Source organism: Electrophorus electricus, chromosome 20 (genome assembly GCF_013358815.1).
Source record: "Electrophorus electricus isolate fEleEle1 chromosome 20, fEleEle1.pri, whole genome shotgun sequence".
Classification (NCBI taxonomy): domain Eukaryota; kingdom Metazoa; phylum Chordata; class Actinopteri; order Gymnotiformes; family Gymnotidae; genus Electrophorus; species Electrophorus electricus.
Window position 1 is genome coordinate 15329604 of NC_049554.1, and position 18802 is coordinate 15348405.

Here is an 18802-nt window from a genome sequence, read left to right on the forward strand (position 1 = left end):
ACCACTGACAACTCCCGCTGCACACTAATCTGTTAGCGTACACGAGAGGAATGGAAGGCTCTGGCAACCAGAACCGTCAACCTGAAGGCTTGACACTCAAAAACAGCATACGGCCTACAGGACAAACAGGAGAGCAAAAGGGGCGGAGCTGAACCACAAGACATGCGCTTACCACAGATGAAAGCGTCTTGCCTCACTACTGCTGCAGGTTCCCCTGGTGGAGGAGCCACCACAGTGTGGCAGGCCAGAGTGACAGTGAGGCAGAAGCACAGAGGTGGATGGAGGTTGCTACACACACTGCACTCATTTCCAATGACAAGCTGATAGGAATCCTTACTATTGATGTCTTTTACCAACTGCAAAATACAGAAGACAGGCATTCGATTTCTTTAACAAGCATGCCTTTTTATGTGGACCAACCAGCATTTTCTGAAAAACGTTTGACAACAGTTGACTGAAAACAACATGAACCCAGAATATCAACAGTGGTATAAGGCTAAAAAAAAAGAGTATTCCAGTGTTTGTGACAACCCACAAACTGTGTAAGAAGCACCAACACCAGCTAGGCAGGTACCAGAGGCCAGCAGTTCCAGACCACAGAGAACAAAATGGAAGCATGCAACTTTCAAAATGGCCCAGCTAGCAGGGACTTAGCAAGCTGCTAGTATGTTGTGTTGTAGTCTTATTAAAATATTTAACAATATCTCTTTGTGAAGAAAATGATATAGGTTATTTAGACCAAAAAGAAATACAAAGACAATTCGTCATGGCACATTTGGAAAATGTTTTTGTTTTTTTTTTTTAAGTTTTTTTTGTTATTGTTGATTTTCAGATAAATGGGGTGACACTTGGTTGGGTGAGAACTCTTTGTGCAAACCTATGAGGTGATTCCCCAAAGTGTAAAGAGAGAGGCTGCAATTATTTTACCAAATGCCTCCCAAAATAATCTCTAGGGATTTACTTGGCTTTCCACTGAAAAGGACCTTGACGATCGTAGAGGACTCGGTGAGGTCTGAAAGCTTCTCTTTTAGAGTGGGTTATTTAAGTGCTATCTAATGACAGATAAAGCAAAAGGAGCCTTGGGCATTACAATTGTGGGGAGGCCTGGTTTTAACCTGCAACGCTCATGGAGCCAGATCACTGTTACAGAACGGCTTGTTGTGTAATGCCCTTGGCACATGAAAAACTTAAAATGTTCAAAAAATGTACAAGAAACATTCTGCTGTGCTCTTGAAAGAACATCAGAATTACAAACTGGGTGTTGCTTGAACAGATGAAATTGAGTTCAAACCTTGGACAGATCGTATATTAAACCTACATTTTTTTAGCAACTCCAAATCTGTGAAATATGTAGAATATAAAACAATAATTTTAACACTACCATCAGCACATGTGTATTAGGTGCCTGACAAAACCTGCTTGAAAAAAAATGCATTCTGGGACGAAATCTTGTTTTTGTGTTTACATTGACCACCTGTCAATCACTTTATGAGACTCCACCCCCATCTCTGTGTGTTTGGCTAAGAAAACATGGACTTCCGTAAGCACCCTGCATCAGCAGGTGTTTGTGCTCTGGACAAAAGCCATTCTGTGCTGCTGAAACCTGACATTAAACTCTCTAAAACAAGAGTTAACACTGGAAGTGCTTCTTCAAAATGGAGAGAATGATTAGAGTTACTAATGATTAGAGTTACATGTGAAGAGGTGAAGATCAATGCACTGGAACTGGCCATGTTCCTCCTGGACAGATAGGTTATGTAAACTATGGAATGCGTTGAACTGTAACAGTTTACATAAAGGTTTGTCTGTTAGATTTGTTATCACGTAGACAGCTAGGTAAAGTAATGGTTTAGGTGAACAACCTTCAGAGAATATGTGTGATTTGTATCAAACTCCCTTGTAGGTAACAATGGTAACTAGCTAACACAGGTAGTGACTGAAACTCATATTGCTTATTACAAATATTGGACAGTGAAAACATGCCAACATTTCATGTCAATCATTATGAATCTAATTGTTTCTAGGTTTGTAATTCCACCAACATGAACATAGGCTACATTTTCAGCCAATAAACAGACCATCATCATTATTTGTGCATTCAGCCCATGCCTCATCAATGCCATCTTGAGCAAAGATATAATTCCAATACCAACAAAAGATGATGACACTGGCTGCATCACAGCCTCTGGCAAACAAATGGAGGATGCCACGTGAAACAATGAGTTATTATTTATTTAGTCAAACATACAAGCAATGCATATTCTTAGAAAACAGGGTTTGATGCCAGAGTGATGATGCCAGCCCTCATCAGGGACATCATTAAATGCTTTCACATGCCCTCAGAAGCACTAAAACCTGACACTGTCTCTCACACTGCATTACTTCACAACAAAACCCAGGAGAACAGCAGAGTACCACACACATTCTTTCTACTGTACTTACACTGGAACAGAGAAAGTGGCAAAGCATGTGTTTAAAAAAAAAAAAAAAAAAAGGTTATCAAAAGTCAGTGGATTCTTGCTTAACTGCACTGAAGCAGCTTAAGCACCTTCAGTGAGGAAGTGGAGAGAGGAAAAAAAGAACTGTTCAGGAAGAGCTGTAAAATTGGGCAGCAACAGGAGAGATCTGGACCTCGGTGCCATTTGGCTGTGAAGAGCTGCTAGCACACGCATGCTGTGTACACAGCGTAGGGCGGACAACTCGAATCAACAACAACAATAACAACAACTCACATTAACAACAACTTATACTGATTCTGATCAGAGCGATCCGCTCCGCTGGCTGACAGAGCAGGAAATAGAACCTACATGCTGCTCTTGTCTTGCTCTTCCTGACAGCTCACATTGCCTCCATGAGACTCTCACTGGTCTTGGAATAACCTCCTGAAGTAACAGAGGTGCCTGGATTCTAAAGCCATTATAGTCATGAACAGGCAGACAAAAACAGACTGAAATAGGCAGATAGGTGTATGGAGACACCAAGAACTCAGAAAAGCTTTGGGGTTTTTGCCAAGGAATTTGCTGACTTGTGTCCAGACCGGATACATCTGGCGGTTCAAACAACCTGTTTGCCCCACAGTTAATCCATTAAATGACTGGAGCTACCAACTGAATAGTTTTCTGAAAGCAAGAAGGGCCCCTAATGTTGGAATGACTGGACTTAAACACAAGGGGTTTGTGCTGTTGTCTTTTTAAACTTTGCACAGGGAATCACCTGCAGCAACGACAAATTATACCAACACAGAACAAAAATAAGATCATATATTCCTGCACAAATAAAACAAATGCCACCCTGTCTTACTACCATGCTTTATTACCGAATGCACCATTGGCTGTGTGGCCAATGTAATTTTGAGTCACTACATAAGTGCCTTTGCACAAACCCACTCGTCACGTAATACGGAGCCTGACTCACAATACAGCTTTTAGAAAAACCATAACTAAGCCAGGCTGATGAAATACGTACAAGTCACATACAAGCTCATTCCCCCATAAGGCTGGAAATAGCTCAAGTGTCTGAATTACCTATGAAGAGTAGACACTAGCTAACAAAGCTATCATTCATGCATTTACAAATATAACATCAAATGTCACTTTGTATAAATATAGTGAAGAAAAAGAAGGGCTATGTTCCCAATTACCCAGCTGACTCTAAAGGAAAACTTTCAAAAGATACAAAACATCTTAATGAGAAATTTATGCATGTTAACTCAATTATGGGAGTAGGGAAGGAACATCAGACAACAAAGTCACACTTGCTGCAACTAGACTCTGCTGGAGACTCACAGCGACCTGTCACAACTCTTATGAAAGCGCATTCAGAACCACAGGTTCGGTGAGCAGAATAAACAGCCTCGTTAACAGCCAAGATCCGCTCAGGAATTCCCTGGCAATTTTCTCTTGGTGGGTTTAAAGTGCACACAGGACATTCGAGTATGCCTGTTCCCCTGTGGGGGGCGTTGATTTCTGAAGAAGGCCCTCGGCACCCACCTCTGAGGCCTATGAAGTGCTGTACAGGAGCCCAGTCGCTCCACTTGAGCTATTAAGAAGCCAAAGAAACAGACACTCCACAAATCTCCCCTTGGAGAGGGTCTCCAAAGAGACTGCCACAAAAGTGTGCGACAAGTCCAGCATTTTGCTCCAATTAATTCTCCATTAAGGTTACACACGTTCAAACATTTTTCACAGCTCTGGATGTGTATCTGTTGATGATGCACAGCTTGCAGCTCTGGTGGTGTTCAGTGTCAAAAATGCACTTTGCAAAGTGCTAATAGAAGATTAGAGGGATACTTCAGGGAAATTTACAAAGACCTTTCTACTTACCTCAAATGTAGTCAATCAGCCAAGACATGTTTTTTGTCCAAATTGTCCAAACGTTTTTAGTTTCTGCACTGCAGCTACCAGGCCAATACTGCCAGCAAGTAGTGAAACCTTTAGACCACCAATTAACATGATGCAAAATGCAAATTATTACTGATCTGAATAGTCTTGCTTATTTCTTTATTAACTGCCTTATTTTTGCACAAATCCTTCTGGTCTGGTCCAATCCCACACCAGTAGGTTACGCTGAGCCCTTTTATAACGAGGATCTTCCCCAGGACTCTGCGCACACAGACTAAAATATTCATCCCCTGCATTTAGATTAACATATGGAGATACATATGGTGTGTTACACAAATACTGTAGACTTATATACATGTAGTTAAACAAATAATATATACCTGCCTCTATTCTTTGCTTGGGGGTATGGCATAGTACGGGCTCATACAATAAAAAACTTTCTATAATTACTATATATACAAACAAAAACAAATGTCTAATTACTATATTAGACAAAGAGCACTCACACAAGGCTGTTCATTAACAGACCAGGCTTAAACATCTCCTTTCGCAATGAGAAGATGTGCAGGACAAATTAAAGATGGCTAGGTCACGCTGTGCATTACTTTAGTCTGGATTTCGCATATCCAAAGGAGATGTCATCATTTGTTGGCAGTGGAACAAAAACAGCAGAAGCACCAAGCCAAACAGCCCTAGATATTCATATCCTACAGCGCATATGAGCCAAGGTGCTGAAGGCATGTGTATCATCCACAGAAATCTAGGTTTCTGAGAAGCTTCAGATTTTTTTTTTTATGAGAACTTCATGTGCTAAAGAAGACACACAGCTTAAAGTGCACCACACTACATAAGAGCATAACATTTGAAACAAGTGTTACCCCTATGTTTTTTTATCAAACCCCACTTCAAGCTGGAACAATAACAGAAGCCAAGAGCAATCCAGATAAAACAGCTGACTTCAAAGAGTAGATCTGCTCAATGACTTCGGACTTTTTGGCTCAGTAAAAGCTGAAGGAAAACAGAAGAAACAGGACAAGCACCAGCCTTACAGTGGTGTAGCCCTGCACAAGCTCATGCACAGACATTTAAAGGATCACTCCAAGAATGCTGTTTGATTTCAGAGTTACAGATGATGCTAATATTTTGCTGGGGAATTATGCCCCAGGGAAGACAGTAGGAGATAATGTTTTAGCCCCACCTGTAACTCTGGATCCAAGCATTTGACAAAAACTTCCTAAAACCCATTACTCAGTGCTCAGTAAAATATCTTGGGCTTTTACGGTTTAACACCAGAGAATTCCCTTACAAAAATACAACATAATGTACAGTAAAAACAAACTTCATAGAACTCTTTGGACATGAATACAATGGCTCCCAAAAACATCAGTGTTTTTAAAAACAATGTAAGTGTGCTTAATCTGTATCCCACCAACAAGATACACACCAGCCAAACCTGGTCAGCCTTGTAGGGCAATGCCTGTTCATGCTGTGATGAACATATGTGACGTCATTTACATCCACATTAGAGAAGCGTGAAACTCCTTTTATATCATGTTGCTCCTCTTTGTCTGATTATTACCTTGGACCACATTTGGGTTTGAATTGAAGCTGAAACCATGTGCCCTTTGTCACCAGGGGTTCATGAGTACAGTTTCCTTATTAGGACAATACTGTTGCTAGAGCATCCTCCTATGCTCAATGTATGGACGCTCAATAACACTGTGTGACCAGCATTTCTAACGGCCCAGGTGGCCTTTGCCTTTCCAGACTGGTGGTTCGGGAGAGACACCCGTTCTTTGGGTTCGGGAGAGACACCCGTTCTTTGGGTTCGGGAGACACCCCCGTTCTTTGGGTTCGGGAGACACCCCCGTTCTTTGGGTTCGGGAGACACCCCCGTTCTTTGGGTTCGGGAGACACCCCCGTTCTTTGGGTTCGGGAGACACCCCCGTTCTTTGGGTTCGGGAGACACCCCCGTTCTTTGGGTTCAGGAGACACCCGTTCTGTGGAGAACTCACTACTCTTGCACAGCAACAACAAACAGAAGCCTCCACAATATATTTATTTAAAGAAAAAAGGTAACAAGTTCAGAACCAACAGAAATGAAAGTCTTGAAGTCAGTACAGCTTATTAAGTTTTCCATTTCCATTCAGTTTGCCGAAAACGTTCTTTTGCAAACTGACATATTTAACCTAGCAAGACTGATCTAGCTGCACAGTTTCTATACAGGCTTAGATTAAAAACTAAGGGATCTTAAATTTTAATCTTGTACTGTGTGACTTGACTGTGACTCTACTGTGTAGATTTCACACCTCCACTGTTGCACAAGCACTTCTTATCGCTAAACATGCCAGCTCAACAGCATAACTAAACTAGTCATCCCCCAGAGATCTTCCAGTAATACCCACATGTGGGGAGACCAACTGACCTGTATCTCCTCATAAGCCTCGTCGATGGTGGTCACCTGGTGCTGCTCGTGCAAAGCCGGCTCGTCACAGAAGAAGCACACCAGGCTCTTGTCGCTGAGGCAAAACAGCTTGACCTTCTCGTGGTCTTTGCAGGGGTAGGAGCTCCTCTGAGCATTAAGGATGGCATCAAGCGGGAAGGCAGAGTATCGCTCCACGATGTTGGAGAGCTTGAGGCTGGGTGAGAGGAGCGGGTCTGTGAAGGTGCGCCTGCACTCGGGACAGTCGCGCGTCCCGTGGTGCTCCTGCCGGCTCCAGTGCTCTGTGATGCACTTGCGACAGAAGTAGTGCTCACAGCCGAAACTGACCGGATCTTGGTAGATGCTCAGGCAGATGGAACATAACAGCTCATCCTTCAGACAACAAGCCATCTGCATGTACCGAGTGGAAGGGGGCTGGACCTTAATGTTGAACGATAGACACAGTCTGTCTGCCTACGTGACTGAGGCAACGTTCAGCTAAAATGGCCTTAACAGAGAAACTGATGGACTCTACAAAACAACAAGTGCTTCTTCAATCTGGTTACTGAGCGTCTTTAGGGCTCCTCCGTCTGTTCTTCCAGATGTTCTGTTAAAAAAGGGCAGAACAAAACAAGTTTTTGACTTTTACAACAGGCAGACAAAACTAGAACGTAAATTAATCCTAAATTAAGAGTTTTAACTCTATTATTTTATGAGTGATCAGGACGTTTAATACTGCTACAGCTCCTTCTCATGTTTTTTAACTGTAAAGCATAGCTACATATAAGGCTATAGACTTTAGTGCACTTAACCCTGTGGTAAGAAACGACAAAGGCAAACTGGGGAAACAGTGCCAAGGGTAGTGAATCAGACGATATCCATGTACAATAGACGAAATCTTTCCACGACTGTATCGCTTTCGTTTTTGCTGCAAGCTAAGGAACAATTGAGCGACAATCTGAAATCGCCTAATGTTAGGTCAGCTGAAAGCGGACTGATAACTTTGCAATAACCGCCGCTGAAAGGCACTCGGCAAAATAATAAAAATGTTATAAGTACACAGTAATCACTGAGACGGCTACAGAGCAAACGCTAGCTAATCGACAGGACCATCCAGACTCTCCCCAGCTCGTCTTTAGCTGTCTTCAACATTACAATGGCTGTCCGCAACTGATGGCTAACTGTGCAAAAGTTGGCACAAGCATATATCTCTGTGTTAAACACCAGTTTCATTTTCTGCACATTTGGTTTCCTAATGATAAACCGCTTGCTAACTAATGAGCTAGTGGAGTTGCTAATGTGTAAACACAGATCATAGCACTGCCGTTAGCCGTTAGCTCGCTGAAGTAACCTACCAAGCTAGGTGGCTAAATGCCCAACATGACCGCTTACTCTGAGGCTCCTGGAGCGGTAAAGACGCGCTCCTCTGTGTGTTTATATCTGAGGCTCCGTCCCCGGTTTGTTCGTGTGTTTATATCCGACGATCCGTCCCCGGTTTGCTCGTGTCTCATCGCCTCAGTCGCGCGACGTTTAACGGACGCCTGCCTGTCCTCTCGCGCGCACCTCCTAGAAGCTCCGAGCGCTCGCGACTGTCCAGGAAGAAGCAGCGCACAGCAACGGAGCAAACCAACTCACCAAGGGCGAGGCCACGGGAGTGAAACAGGCAACGGCGTTTCTGTTAACACTGCATCCAGCGAACATAAAATGACACGGCGATGTATAAAACTAGTTAACAATTAATCTTTTATTCATTGGTTTATGCATTAGATTTAACAATAACGAGTTTATCGCAGCGAAACAAATCCCCTCTGGCGCATTAATGGTATAGCTCATGCTTCCTCGTTTTTGGCGTAAATTATGCAGCTACACTCCTACGGTGCATGTGTGTGTATCTCTCTCTCTCTCTCTCTCTCTCTCTCTCTCTCTCTCTCTCTCTCTCTCTCTCTCTCTCTCTCTCTCTCTCTCTCTCTCTCTCTCTCTCTATATATATATATATATATATATATATATATATATAGATAGATAGATAGATAGATAGATAGATAGATAGATAGATAGATATACACACACACATATATATATATATACAGATAGATAGATAGATAGATAGATAGATAGATAGATAGATAGATAGATAGATAGATATACACACACACACATATACACACACACACACACATATATATATATGTGTGTGTGTGTGTGTGTGTGTGTGTGTGTGTGTGTGTGTGTGTGTGTGTGTGTGTGTGTGAGACCTATGCCTTGTCCTGTTTTACACCAGAGCTTCTGACTTTTATTTTATTTTGACTATCCTTGAAAATATTGCTTATGTTGGGTAGGTCCTTTTATTTTTTGTGTTTGTTTTCTTTCTTTCTTTTTTAATATAACAAAGTTGTTATTGAATTTCATGTATAAATTATGCAAACCAGGAAAAAAAAAACTGAAATAAATAAACACATCACATTCTTGCCAAAAGGAAGTTTGACATGCGCACACTAAGGGTGTGCCGTTGTTCTTTACGGCTTGTTCCTGGTGTGATCTACCCAACACACTTTCACAAGGATGTGTTTCTTTTGTTTGTTCCCTTCACACGTTCACTATAGAAGTTTGAGACTCTTTCCAGTATCTGCAAGTCTGCCAAGCACAGGTTATTAGACCAGCTGTTAATACTCTGAATGCGAATGTATTCAATTATGGCACTGCTGTTTTGTAACCAAGGAGACACTTAGCCATTTCAGAAGTAACACAGTAATATTTTATATTTGATAATGATAAGCATCTTACCCTCTGTAGTTGGCAAAGCTTATCCATATGAATTCTAGGTTTCCTTCCATCCCAAAGAAATTGTTTGATGAATTATTATACCCAAGTAGAAGGTAGAATACAATTGGTAGCGTTCCTATTAGGTCACTTATCTGTTCAACCATCATCCTTATTGTGTTCACTGTTACCCATAATCCATAATTTATTCAAATTATCCAAATTAACTTCCATCTTATTTAATAGTATTTCCACAGCAGTTATAAAAACACTTTTTTTTTATCACTACTGCTTATTAATTGAATTGAGACCTTTGCCTCTCATAATTACATTCAGATGGCAGAAGCAAACATCTTATGTATCCATGCTCATAGTGTACAAAAACAAAATGATTTCTGCTTCATAAAACTTGCGTTCATAGGCCACTGGTTTTGGCATCATTCATGAAGCAACTGCTACCACAGTTGTAAGAGCTCTGTGGTGAATGTAATAAGTAATGCTGATCTCCTCCAGAGGGTGTTCCGTCTCTGTAGCCCGAGACCACGGCATCTGGGGCACGTGCTTTCAAGCGCAGTCAAATCATTTAATGTGCAATATAATCATATAGCAGAACACGTAGATACTTTCACTAGAAATAAAGTGGTAATTACAGGTAGTGTTGTGGTCTTCACCTCAGTTGTTTACTCAACTGCTCACTCACCTCGGTTACTGTTTCCTGTTTTTTTGGTGCCAGATTGCCAGTGCAAGCAAACCCATTTCCTACAAACCAAACGCTGCTTTGCATTTTCTGACTCATACGCTTTCGTTTCCAAGTCCTCATGCAGCTCTTCAGGGAAGGGTCAGCGACTTCCCACTAACGCACAGTCACCCATGTGTCTCTAAACATGGTCACTTTGCAGGCCTTCTGATAACTATAACCGTAACTCACTAACGCACACCCACCTGTCTCTAAACGTGGTCACTTTGCAGGCCTTCTGATCACTATAACCGTAACTCACTAACGCACAGACACCCACGTGTCTCTAAACGTGGTCACTTTGCAGGCCTTCTGATCACTCTAAGCCATATCCTGCAGGGGACCCTTACTCTACATACTGTGATAAACACCTAAACTACAGACCTGCACCCCTTAAAGGGAATCTCTTTAACATCTAGAAACAATGCCGATGAAACCTTTTAACATTAACCCTTTATAAACCATGTAGGAGACAGGACACAAATGAGCAAAAGACAGTTGCGCCCAAAACTTACTCTGCTGCTTCAAAAAGACAGGACGACTCTTTTTAAAATTATATATTTTAATCAGTGCATATATTCAGACTTAAGATGTACATAATACGAGCATGGTATTAAAAAAGAAATGGTTTCTTAAATTTTTTTTTTTTTTTTTTTTACATATATACATTTACATTTTTATATGTGTACGCTCCCATTGCACATTTAGTTTTTAACATTATACAAACCACTTAAGAAATTATTTTTGGCAATATTTTAAACATTATATATTACATATAACATTATGTTTGGAAATTTCGCTGATTCGGGATGGTAGTACATTTCTGCATTCAAAAACATAGGTCAGCATTCGTAACCACCACTGGGGGGCACAGTTGTCCGTCATCGCCGATTTCTATTTTTTAAAGAACAAAACTATTTCTAAAAATGTATGGGTGTGTTTCAAAATCAAACGTATGTGTAAATTGCACTGGGGACTCTCCTTCACAGACTCTAGCCAGAGCGAGCCTACTAGTGACTTGCTTGCACTAATCTGTTGTGCTAAGTATGTCATGGGTTCAGCTCATTTGACTGTGACTGTTTTACACTGAAATGACCACAGGCAGGTGTATCTAACACCTAGCTTTCCTTGGTTACTTCTTTTTAATTAAGCTCATGAATTATTTGATTTAGTTTTGTTGATGTCAAGCACCAACTGTTTTCTGATAAAACTATACAGAACTGTTTATGGATGGTGGCTGTATTCATGCCTGAAGTCTGATTTTAACATTGCATCATATGTCTGGTCTAATGTACTAATGTCTTAAACCAAACACTAGGTGAAAACACTGAAGCAGGTCGCACACATCTGTCAAACCATGACAGCTTAACATAAAACCTTCTGTTTATAGCACAGAAAGTGTGAGATCACTATCAGGCTGCGAGGACAGCAACATGAGTGTTTCTGTGAACACGCACGCACACAGACGCACGCACACAGACAGACGCACGCACCCATGGCAGGATTAAGCATTCACAGCTGCCATGAAACAAAAGAGGTGGTGGTCCTCCCTCTCATGTTCATTCCACGGTTTTCCCGGTCTCTTGTGCCAAACACACAGCGTCTTTGCTTTCCTCTGATTGGCAGGAACTACATAACTCCTCCTCCTGAGAAAGAGGAAGCTCAGAGGCTGGGGGCGGGGCTGGCTGGTCAATGGGGATGGAGCAGGAGTTAGCGCCAGTTTTCAGCTGGCAGTTGAAGGTGGCCGTGATGCTGAGGTTGACACACGGGCTGGGCAGCGTGCCATGCTCAGGGTAGCCACTATCCACGCTCTGCCCTCGGCTCAACTCCGCCTGGCTGTGGCTATCTGACGATGACGTGGACGGCTCGGTCTTACTGTCCACCAGCAGGCACTGGCTCTCGGTGTGACTGTGGTGGATGTCCGAGACCTGCCCCACCCCAGAGGGACAGCGAGGGAGGGTGGGAGAAGATACAGAGGAAGAAGCAAACCTTACAATCCAGGCAAGGGCTAGACACGCTAACCCTTAGTTATCCTGAACACAAACGTATAAGTGAAATGTTACTATTACTGCAGGTCATCATATTTCTACACTTTATATACTTACCTGAACTGCATCCTCGACAGCAGGTTTAATTAAATCTTCAGATAAGGAGAAAAAAAAAGAATGGTTAAAAAAAGCCATGATCATATTTATTCTTTCATCATCACACACACAACACATAAGGAGACATGATTAACTAAGAAGTCCAAAAAAAAAAAAAAAAAGTAAGAAATTGAAAGAACTTATTAAAAGCAATCTCTTATCCATCTCATCTGGTGTGAGAAGTCTGTTAGATGAGATGACAACCCTGTACACATTACCTTTCCTGTGATGAATTACGAAAGTCACTGTCAGCAAAACCAATAGTGCAACAGCAGCAACGGCACCCAGACCTGCTGACGAGCAAAAGAGAGAAAAGATTTGGGGGAGCAAGAGGAAGAGAAAGTGCAGAGCCAAGAGCAACAGGAAAGAACATCCAGTACAAAGAAGGAAAAGCAATCAATCTTCAAACCCATCAGCTCCCTCATAAAACAGACCCCTCTGTACAACTGCCAGGAGCTTGCTTATCTCGTTAGTCTCACACAATGCCAGGAAACACTGATTACTGAGAACATTCACAGCAGATAAGATGTTTACAGTAATCAGCCTCCTTCCCACAAAACTGCGTACATTCTTACCAATCCAGTAAGATTCCGTTTGGTCCGGAAAATCAGTAGGTAGAAATTTGACAATGAAGGAGGAGGTTGGTAAAGCCTGTGTTCTGGGGTTGCGAATGAGGAGCAAGGAGGTTATGGAAGTGTCCACTACCAAAGGTCCAGGTGTTGCAGTCAATGTCACAGGGCGAGGGTCAGATGTATTGGCCCTATCGCATATGGCGTCGTATTCTGAAGTGCCAGGATGTAACACTTTTCTGCCCTGCAAGTCACACCTAAATAATGAAAGACCCCGCTTAAGTACAAAGGTTCAGTTCATATGTGTATTTAAAAATACAGCGACTGCTGACTGCAGTACTCCAAAACAATTGATATAGCAGGATTACAGTCTTTAAAACTGGATTAAAACCAAACTTAACACTGGATTTCACAGAGGCAAATGATGTAGTCAGTTTCTCCTATGTATAAGTGTGGAGCTTAGGCTGCACGCTTATCTTGGGTACCATGGTGGCTGGTTAGTTAGCACGTTTGCCTCTCAGCACTAAGGTCTCTGGTTCATGTCCCTATCTGGGTGGAGTTTCCATGTTCTCCCTGTATCAATTTCCACCAGGATCTCCAGTTTCTTCCAACATTCCTAATAAATTATCCTGGTCTGAATGATTGTGTGTGTCTGCATGTCTATTAGATGTGGGTATATGCCACCCTAGTGTGGGTAGACAACTTTAATAGAGTTGTGTGTGTGAATGATTGTGTGTGTGCATGTCTAATAGTGTGTGTGAATTTGTGTGTGCATGTCTAATAGTGTTGTGTGAGTGTGACTATGTCTAATAGAGTTGTGTATGTGTGAATGATTGTGTCTGCATGTCTATTAGAGTTGTGTATGTGTGAATGATTGTGTGTCTGCATGTCTATTAGAGTTGTGTGTGTGTTTCTCTGAAGCAAAACCCAAACAAGCACAAATGATCACTGACAGCAGAACTGATGCTCACCAGTATGGCAAATGAAATGAAAAATTAAACTACAAATCACAAACGTTCTTCATATAACCAGACACTCTGAAGGGGGCGCTTTGATTTTAATGGTTTCATTTTTTTTGTTCTCTTATTGATGTCACACAGCTTTTACTGGGCTGTTTAAAAAGGTGTTGCAGAACGCAAAATGCAACAGACATTTACAAGAACCAGGAAGATGTTTATGCTTAGAAAACATCACATTCTTTACTGTATGTGGAGCTGAGATTCTTGGATTGGTTGAAGTGTTCAAGGTTGCGGTTCCTCTGATTCTTTATTGGATACTTGACATATTATGTACTGATTTATGAATGAAGGTTACCCAGCAGAGGCTTCTGAATAGTTTAAGAACATTACAGTAAAGAAATCAGAATATCACCAGACCACTATCTGCATAGTCATCGCTGGTATATGGACTATGTTAGTAGTTCATTGCTGGTATATGAACTATGCTTTACAGCATATTTACACCAAAGTAGTGGCAGCACTTGAACTGGCAACCTTCTGATTACTAGTCAGGTACTTTCACCCGAGTCACCACTGCTAGACATACGGGACACACGCATACTTAGCAGCAGTAGATAAATTACCGTGTATGAGGCTGGCATGGACGGAAGCTGCTGTCTTTAGAGAATGTACCCTCGGGACAAGGGGCACACTTGTTACTTCTGGCTGTTCCTGCAGGACATGCGCGCACACACACCACACACACACAGTTGAGCACAAATAACAGTCAACAACCAAGTCTCACAGTAAGCAATTGTTCAGTTTTTCTAAAAAATAAAAATAAAAAAAAGGAAAGAAATAATGAAGTAAGAAATAAAGATTAACCTGATGGACTGATTCCTTGGCCAGGGGGGCAAACCTTTATACACTTATCACAGGACATCGTGCGTGATGAGTGGACGCACTGCATCCCAGCCTTACAGACACACACTGTGTCACTGACTTTGGTGCACTGCTTGGCAATAACAAGGTTTTTATCTGCCAAAACATTCAAGCAGTCATGCAGCTTTCAGGGATCTGAATGTACATGGTAGATACAATGGACAAGAAAGACTGGACTCCTACTTTGTGAACACTTATTACATCTGAAGCAGTTGGGGTGATAATTAAAATTGTCAGAGTACGTCCCATCCTGGCATGGCTCACAGACTGTATTGACATCTTTGCTGCAGATGGTAGTCACTCTGTTTCCTGTAACGATATAATCATAAAAAATAAATAAATAAACCTGTCGCGCTGTTTCCTGTAACGATATAATCATAAAAAATAAATAAATAAACCTGTCGCGCTGTTTCCTGTAACGATATAATCATAAAAAATAAATAAATAAACCTGTCGCGCTGTTTCCTGTAACGATATAATCATAAAAAATAAATAAATAAACCTGTCGCGCTGTTTCCTGTAACGATATAATCATAAAAAATAAATAAATAAACCTGTCGCGCTGTTTCCTGTAACGATATAATCATAAAAAATAAATAAATAAACCTGTCGCGCTGTTTCCTGTAACGATATAATCATAAAAAATAAATAAATAAACCTGTCGCGCTGTTTCCTGTAACGATATAATCATAAAAAATAAATAAATAAACCTGTCGCTCTGTTTCCTGTAACGATATAATCATAAAAAATAAATAAATAAACCTGTCGCTCTGTTTCCTGTAACGATATAATCATAAAAAATAAATAAACCTGTCGCTCTGTTTCCTGTAACGATATAATCATAAAAAATAAATAAATAAACCTGTCGCTCTGTTTCCTGTAACGATATAATCATAAAAAATAAATAAATAAACCTGTCGCTCTGTTTCCTGTAACGATATAATCATAAAAAATAAATAAATAAACCTGTCGCTCTGTTTCCTGTAACGATATAATCATAAAAAATAAATAAATAAACCTGTCGCTCTGTTTCCTGTAACGATATAATCATAAAAAATAAATAAATAAACCTGTCGCTGTTTCCTGTAACGATATAATCATAAAAAATAAATAAATAAACCTGTCGCTCTGTTTCCTGTAACGATATAATCATATAAAATAAATAAATAAACCAGTCGCTCTGGTTCCTGTAATGATATAACCATATAAAATAAAAATCCTTGTGTTGTGTTCCGCTCAGCATCAGAATGTTCGAGGAGCCCCGGACATGGAGCAAGACAGGTCACTGCCAAGGGTCAGGAGGGTCGAGAGGGTTAAGAAGGTGAGGTGCTCCTACCTGGCTGGCATCTGTTGCAGCAGCGGTTGTCCTTAACGTATTCGGTGGTGGTGTTCCTGCAAGACCCACTGGATGCGTACGGGAGGGAGTGTAACTGCAGAACACAGGGAGGCAACTTCAACCTCTACAGATTACTGGGAACTGATACCACTGAGCCGCTCCCGCCAAAAGGCAGTTCTCTCGAACTCACTAGAAACTGCATTTCAAAACAATGTTAGAAATCGATGCATCACATGATTTTAGCAAGTTTGGCAACAACATCAACATGAGTATTAGGAAACTTTGACTTGTACGTGACTGTCAGTATAGCAGTTGACTGGGTCTGTTTAGGAACTCAGTAAAGGGAAGTTTTAGAAAGTTGGTCTTGCGTTATCAATATTATGCAAGTTAATCGATATAATGCAATTCAATCGAATTAGAAATGCGTGATTTCTAATTATTTATCGGCAGGTGATAAAAGAAGAAAGAAGTCTTTAAACTTAAAGAGCTTCAAGAATTTTTATAATATATATATATATATATATATATATATATATATATATATATATTAGTAAACTACATATATTAGTATACATATATAGTAAACTACATTCATCTTTGAACCATAAGTCAGAAAAAAAAAACAAAAAACCGTACATTTAACACAGACACGTTTTTCCCCCCAGACACAGACGAGAAGCGAAGCGGGAAAGTACTGAGGCGCGCAGGGTAACGGGAACCCGCATGAAGCCACAGAGCAGCTTACCTTTCCGGAACACAGCTCCCGGACACGACTTTACTGACAATTGATTTATCATTGATAAGCTGATATACCATTTCAACGAGGCCTATTTATCATACCGCGTTAAATGCTGTATTATAATTATGCCACATTTATATAGCGCCTTTCTCGAACTCAAGGACGCTTTACAGACAGATATCAGCTTTTACACACACACACACACACACACACACACCTGATGTATCTTTATGCATAACTCGTTTGGGTTTATAAAAGTGACTGAAGGTATGTTTAAAGTCTACATGTCTGCAGCCACTCTGAGGAATGTTAGCTGGACATGATCGTCTGCCTGAGCGCGTTAAACCTCATCTTAATCCCCCAGGTCACATTTTAACACTTAACTAAATGTACAAGCATTTCTGACGTTGGCACAAATCGTTTTAATCAGAATAGCCTAATTGTGTTGAACTAGGCAGACCTGAGCTGTATGTTCATGTTTGTAGGTCTAAGAGCTTCTAGATGTCTGCGTCCGGTATAAAGAAACCAAACGTGTCAGAAAGTTACAGGTCTCCACCGCTGGCTAATATAAGCGCAAGAATCACTTTAAATCAACAAAATGTAAACAAGGATCATCTTTTATTATTTATATCTAGACAGAATACAGGATATTGAATCCTCAGTAACGAGGAGCGACTGTGAAAAATGAGATGACTGTGGCAATGAATCATTACCGAGAAACATTAGTCAGCTAAATTAGCAGAGTAGATAAATTGTTCCCTACCTTTCCTCTCGTAAGATGCACAACAACACCAAGAACTACGCACTGAAGCCCCAAAATCATCGTTCAATCTTTCAGCGCCCCGACATGAGAGAAGTAGCGCCGACCATCGCTGGGCTGCAGTGAACGCGCTCGGGGCGGAGGCGCGCGGCTGAGGGTGATGCAGACACGCTTGTGCTCCTCCAACGTGGAGCACTCGCGACTTCCTATTGGATTGACTGTTGACGCTTCGCGCAGACTCGTACGCCTATTAGGCTGACTTGCACAACTAGCGTTAGGCAATATATTCTTATACGTTAGTACACCTACAGCCTACTACACCACATCTTTAGCGTTTATTATAAACGTCACTGAACGTGAATGGACTTCGTGGTACGTCATAACCCTTAAAAGTATAAAGCCTTGGCCAAGGTGCCATCTAGTTTAAAGGCGATCTTTCCCGCAGATGTCAACTATCCGATCAAGCATCTTTGGTAATCCAGTTTTATCCGAAATCATCTCTTTCTCGATCTGTCTCGCACTCCTCAGGTTTTAACCGAGAACATCAGATGGTGGTTGTGATGTGCTACAGCGAGCCGCACGAGAGCACCTTTATTATAATCTCAGATCTGCAATGCAAACTTCAACATTTGGATATCAAAACACGTCTTGACTTGACTACAATTGCGGTAAGGAGAAAAAAAATATTCCTTTCAAAAGAACATACACTGGCACAAATCCGACCAATTCTAATAGTGAAATAAGTGAAACGAGATACAAGCAGCATGAAATCCAACCCCCGTCCTTGTGAGACACGCGCACGACTCTGCCAAAGCCTTTACACGGGAGTGACCGCGCTGCGAGGCTCAGAAGTCGGTTTTTCGGAGCTGAAAACTCTGTACCAATAATACACAGTTAGTATTTGTGAAGCGATTTCGGGACATGCCTGATTAAGGCCACTGCAATAGTTGCCCCTTCATGTAAATCTGCGGTCTTTTTTTTCCTACGCGTGTGTATTTTGAGTTTGCTTGCACGCCTACACTTCGCTAAAACCTTTTTCATTTGCCCACCTCACGCGCAGAATTGTAGAGAGCTGATCCGTTTCTTTAAATACATTGAGAGGTACAATTATAGAAT

At 41.3% G+C, this 18802-nt stretch overlaps 2 protein-coding genes across 6 annotated transcripts in view; both read right to left on the reverse strand.

Annotated features, from left to right (window-relative positions):
- LOC113582001 (E3 ubiquitin-protein ligase TRIM62-like) overlaps positions 1–8336 on the reverse strand; it is a 40735-nt gene extending 32399 nt beyond the window's left edge. For 2 of the 3 annotated variants that reach the window (XM_035520479.1, XM_035520477.1), the window contains exons 1-2: positions 8118–8336; positions 6766–7369 (exon numbers count right to left, since the gene is read on the reverse strand). In XM_035520479.1, coding sequence (XP_035376372.1) covers positions 6766–7179 — 414 coding nt within the window. In that variant the 5' untranslated portion in view covers positions 7180–7369; positions 8118–8336. The remainder of the gene's footprint in view (positions 1–6765; positions 7370–8117) is intronic. The other variant, XM_035520478.1, reaches the window with a different exon arrangement.
- A 2904-nt stretch (positions 8337–11240) lies between these two features.
- tnfrsf1b (tumor necrosis factor receptor superfamily, member 1B) lies at positions 11241–18467 on the reverse strand. Of its 3 annotated transcripts, none has more exons than XM_027017545.2 (9): positions 17690–18467; positions 16188–16281; positions 15053–15160; positions 14795–14947; positions 14554–14641; positions 12978–13228; positions 12621–12695; positions 12364–12398; positions 11241–12186 (listed from the first exon to the last, which is right to left on the reverse strand). In XM_027017545.2, exons 1-9 carry the CDS (start codon positions 17747–17749, stop codon positions 11818–11820), a joined length of 1233 nt encoding a protein of 410 aa, XP_026873346.2. In that variant the 5' UTR covers positions 17750–18467; the 3' UTR covers positions 11241–11817. The 3 variants fall into 3 exon arrangements, with proteins under 3 accessions (XP_026873346.2, XP_026873345.2, XP_026873344.2); XM_027017544.2 differs by having other exon boundaries at positions 12621–12692; positions 15035–15160; positions 17690–18451; XM_027017543.2 differs by having other exon boundaries at positions 15035–15160; positions 17690–18450.
- Between the last annotated feature and the right edge of the window lie 335 nt (positions 18468–18802).